General features: G+C 44.1%; 1 protein-coding gene across 1 annotated transcript; it reads left to right on the top strand.

Annotated features, from left to right (window-relative positions):
• Positions 1 to 785: 785 nt before the first annotated feature.
• TMEM252 (transmembrane protein 252) lies at positions 786 to 5,035 on the top strand. The gene is made up of 2 exons (NM_001193966.1): positions 786 to 1,116; positions 4,121 to 5,035. The coding sequence occupies exons 1-2, from the start codon at positions 839 to 841 to the stop codon at positions 4,353 to 4,355; spliced, it is 513 nt and encodes a 170-aa protein (NP_001180895.1). The 5' UTR covers positions 786 to 838; the 3' UTR covers positions 4,356 to 5,035.

Genomic DNA, 5,035 nt, shown 5'->3' with positions numbered 1-5,035 from the left:
CAGGAAACAGAAGGCTGGCGTTGGAAAGATTTTTTGAGGCAATGCTACATAGAGCAGAGGTGTGGAGGAGAGGACAGGGAACATTTTTAGCAGCATCCTCTAAAATGAATTATATTTCATATGTACTTTTTGAAGGGGGAAAGATTGCAGGAATTACAGGCCCCAAATCCCCCCAAATTCCCGAGGCTCTGACTGTTATAGTCCTTCTCTCCAGCACTCTCCTTCCCCTCCCACTCAAGCTCTTCATCTTGTCAACAGAGCAGGAATCGCGGAGTTCACATTCTGAACTTTTGTCTTGGAATTATTCCAGTATCATAGTGTGGGGGCAATAAGTGGGGATTCATTGAGGGAGGCAAGACAAACATGTTAACAACCTTGAAGAAATGCCTTTTTAATACAGAGAAAGGGAGAAGGAATCAGGAAGGGATTTCTTACCAAACCACAAAGAAGATCGTTCTTTAAAGAATGCTAACTTCTCCAGCTTTTAGTGGGGAATTGCCCTCCATGGGGATTAAGAGACCAGTGCCTTTTAATCAAAGGAGGGCCAAACTGGGAACAGCTGAGTGTCCCACCCAACTCTTAAGAGCAAAACAGCTACACAAAGCCACTCCTTCCTGCAGTATACAATGCTGTTTTTTGGCTGATTCTCCAAGGATATTACAGTTACTTTCAATGGTTAATGAATAGCTTCTAAGTGCCTGTTTCATTTAATTGTCCAAAGGCCAGTGGGTCCCAGAGCGTATAAAGCTGCAAGCTGGCTAATGAGCTCATTCTCTTGGAGCAAGCAGGGAAGCAGAGGAGCGGCAGGGTCAGGGTGCTGGGTTCCTGAGGTGCAAGGATGCAGAACAGAACTAGCCTCGTTCTCTGTGCTCTTGCCCTCCTGATGGGTTTCCTGATGGTCTGCCTGGGGGCCTTCTTCATTTCCTGGGACTCCATATTCAACTGTCAGGGGAGCCTGATTGCGGCCTATTTGCTTCTGCCTCTGGGGTTTGTGATCCTTCTGAGTGGAATTTTCTGGAGCAACTACCGCCAGGTGACGGAACGCAAAGGAGTGTTGAGGCATGTGCTTGGACAACACCTTGCTCATGGGGCCCTGCCCCTGGCCACAGTGGACAGGTACTTGCTGACAAGCAGAGGGACCAAGGAGGGCTGAGATGGTCTGAGCTGTGTTAAGATCTGAGTAATTTCTGATCCTACTATGGAGCGACTTGCATGTCCCATGGGCTGTCTAGAACCAAAGCTTTATTGTCAGGGAATTACTCTAGGGTTGTTATTAGGAAGAATGGTGTCACCTTTGGGGGAAAACCATGATATAGGGGCAACTCATCTCAGAGAACCCTACCACCACCCCCAGTGAAAACCCACCTAAGCCAATTTAGAAACCCAGGCTCGTTTGTTTTATCATGGCAGCTGTCATTAATTAGTGGCAGGTGATGGTTAGTTACTTCCCATAACCAGGTTCTAAGGTTCTAAGGAAAGCAAGTCGCAGACCAAATTCTGCTACACAACAAATGAGGAAGCCGACATAAAATGAGTCCTGGAATCTCTGTGAACTCAGAGAAGTCCCGGTTTACTCTGCTTTTAGGTGTTGTGATCTCATCTTGCGTAAAACATTTCTTCAGAGTAAGGTGATAATATTCTAGAGGTAAGATTCATTCTATCTCGCCACCTCACACCTTAGGATAGTTATCATCAAAATACAAAACCAAACAGCAAGTGTTGGTGAGGATGTCAAGAAACTGGAATCCTGTGCATTGCTGGTGGGAATGTTAAAATGGGGCAACCACTGTGGAAAACAGTGTGGAGATTCCTCTATACATTAAATATAGAATTACCATTTTATGCAGCAATTCTACATTCTGAGTTTACACACAAAAGAACTGAAAGCAGGGATTCAAATGGATGTTTGTACACCAATGCTTGTAGCAACATTTATTCACAATAACCCAAAGGTGGAGACAGCCCAAATGTCCATCAGTGGGTGAGTAGATAAACAAAATGTGGTATACATATGCAATGGAATATTAGCCTTCAAAAGGAAGGAAATCCTGGCACATGCCACCACTTGGATGAACTTGAAAACATTATGCTAAGTAAAACGAGTCAGTTACAAAGGACAAATATTGTGTGATTCCACTTATATGAGTACCTAGCGTAGTCAAATTCGTAGACACAGAAAGTAGAACAGTGGTTCCAGGGGCTGGTGGAAGGAGAGATTGGGGACTTATTGTTTAATGAGTAGAGAGTTTAAAGGTGATGGTTGTAGAGCAACATGAGTATATTTAGTGCCATAGAACTATACACTTAAGAACAGTAAATTTTATGTTATATATATTTTACCACAAGAAGAAAAAAGATTAAGTTAATCTTATGGTCAGCATCAGGCAACAAGAAACCTCCTAATTCTTGGCTAGCCACAGGACCATTTAGGGATAACACCCTAGGCATCATTCTCAAGATACAGGCTACAAGACTATAAATTATTTTGCCCTCTTTTTGCAAGAGTAGAAAATATCTAAAATATTTTAGCTACTCTATGTATCTTGAATACAAGTAATCTTACCCATGAAGATCCACTTTCAGCATCCTTTATGCTACTTAATGAGATAAGTATGAAAACCAAAACTTATTTACAGTGTTATACTAACCAGCAGAGTTTCTGGTTTGATTAAAAATTATGATCAATGAAGTGATTGTAGAAGATGCCTCTAGAGTGATGATTTCTTTTTGTATAAATGTTAGAGGACTACCTCTAGAGTGTGAATTTCTGATACATGTAACTGATTGCCTTTAGGATATAGCTCAAATGGACTAACACATGCATAATATTACAGTATGCCAAAATGTTTGAAAGTCAATTATGGACATCATTACACCCGCATCTTACTGCCTCTTCTTGCTGCATATAATTAGATGCTCATCCCACACAGAATGGCTAGCAAGTCAGCCTGGGAAGTCACATTTCTCCAAAGCATTTGCACTCAAAATGGATACCCAGGTTGAGATATCAAAGCAAATGGGTATCCAGTGATGGAATTCAGGGGACTGGGAATGTGGATGGCAGTTGAAGGAGGGTGGGGTTGGGAGAGGTAGCTGGGATTTGGGGCAGGCAGCAGTCATCCTGGAATCTTTCAAATCACTCCAGGGAACAGCTCACCTTTCTGTGTAAAATGCCTTTACACATGTGCCCCATGACTCAGCCTTGGCTATTCTGAGTGAAGGCTGAGATTTATGCCTTACAGTAGACAACTTCTTCAGCGACTGGCTTTGGGCCTGGTAACATTTGGAATGGAGTTGTGGCTACAAATGGCAGTCCCTGTTCTGTTGTGGTTACACACCATAAACACTCCCTGTAGGCACTGGAAGGATGGCTCTATAAATATACAACTCAACTGAGCTCACCGGTCTCTCTTCCTCTCCTCTCCCCCTCTCCCAGATTCATTCATGATGGAGAAGCCAGGAGGATTTAGCAATTAGCAATGCTGGGCAAGATGGCCAATGAGTACATCAGCCCCCGAACGAATCGCTGCTTTAGCCTACTGTTATAGAAAGGGTTGCAATTGAAATCTGCGTAAAGTTGTCAGTTGGTATCATGTGAGAAATGAGTATGCTTGTATGTTTTCTTTGAAACTAGCTACTGAGTCTTGAAAGGGTGTTAGGACAGAGACGGGGCATCTAGTATAGTTCAGGGATCAGCACAAAGTTGGTTTTCATTCATTATTTTGTTGACTGTGATGATCAGAGAAAGTGAGTGCAATTGAGGGGATGATACCATGCCCTATCCAAAGCCCCCACCTCCTCTACTGTTGACAAGGATCTCACACTGAATGGCCCTGTTTCCATGAGTGAATGAGCAATAGAGAAGGAATAGCTTGGCATAACCCACTGGGAAAAAAATATGACTAGAGGCAGGCATCCTGTGGCTGATAAAAAGGTTCTTTTGGAAGAGCAGCACATTTTTTAAAAACTGGTGATGCCAGGAAGAGGTACATCTGTTTCAAAAATCCATGTTTCTTAACAGTTTAGCTTCACACAATTTGAGCTGAGAGAGGCAGCCGTCTGCCTCTTTGGCATTAATGCCTAAATAACGCATGCATGTTTGTGCTGTTTTGTCCCCTAGGCCAGACTTTTACCCTCCAGCTTATGAAGAGAGCCTTGAGGTGGAAAAGCAGAACTGTCCTGCAGAGAGAGAGGCCTCTGGCATTCCTCCACCTCTATATACAGAGACGGGCCTGGAATTCCAGGATGGAAATGACTCCCACCCAGAGGCCCCACCATCTTATAGAGAGTCCATAGCCGGCCTGGTGGTGACAGCAACCTTAGAGGATGCCCAGAGGCAAGGCCAAGAGTGCTGAGGCAGAGAAAGCTCTCCAGCACTCATGATGCCGCCGCTGTGGGGAGCAGCTACCGATGATAAAGGCAAACGAGGGACTGTGGAAGGAAAAGCCACACCAGGGACCCCACACGAGAGCTTGGGGAGGGGATGACAGCCCTGAATTCCAGACATAATTGGCCATGCCAGGGCAGGGCAGGCCAGGGGCCCTGGAAGGGTGTGGCCAACACCAAGCAGACATTTCAGAGGATTCACACTAATCCTAACCCTGGCAGGCCTTGGGTCCCCAAAGGTGTTACTCTGAGAGCTCTGCTTACAGAGATTCTTTCTGCTCCTACTCAATTTCCCTCCCACCACCTCATCTCCAGCCAGGGAGGAATAGATGCTGGTTGTCAGGACAGCCACATGCCTTCCTGTTCTATATCACCTAGTAACCTCAAAGGGAAGGTTTGTTATTTAATTTATGGATTGTTCAGCCTTTGGCTTTGTTAGCTTGTTTGCTAGTTGCCTCCAGCTGACCATATGACCAGAGTGAGGCAGTACTTCACATCCTGGGACATATGCCCTTGGAACCCATGAATGTTATTTTGTATTATTTTATTTTCATGATGTGTATTTTTTCTATGTAAAAGGAAAATGACTGTAATATTTGCCTTCAAGATGGTTCAAACACAAAATGTTAAATGAGCTGTTTTTTAAAAA

This window comes from Macaca mulatta, chromosome 15 (genome assembly GCF_049350105.2).
Source record: "Macaca mulatta isolate MMU2019108-1 chromosome 15, T2T-MMU8v2.0, whole genome shotgun sequence".
NCBI classification, from domain to species: domain Eukaryota; kingdom Metazoa; phylum Chordata; class Mammalia; order Primates; family Cercopithecidae; genus Macaca; species Macaca mulatta.
This window is presented reverse-complemented; position numbering and strand designations above follow the sequence as displayed.

What these genes read in the sequence shown, in the direction of transcription:
- TMEM252 (NM_001193966.1), top strand. Translation starts at nt 839, where the DNA reads ATGCAGAACAGAACTAGCCTCGTTCTCTGTGCTCTTGCCCTCCTGATG. An exon ending in CCCCTGGCCACAGTGGACAG is followed by an intron (nt 1,117 to 4,120) that starts GTACTTGCTGAC and finishes TTTGTCCCCTAG; the next exon opens with GCCAGACTTTTACCCTCCAG.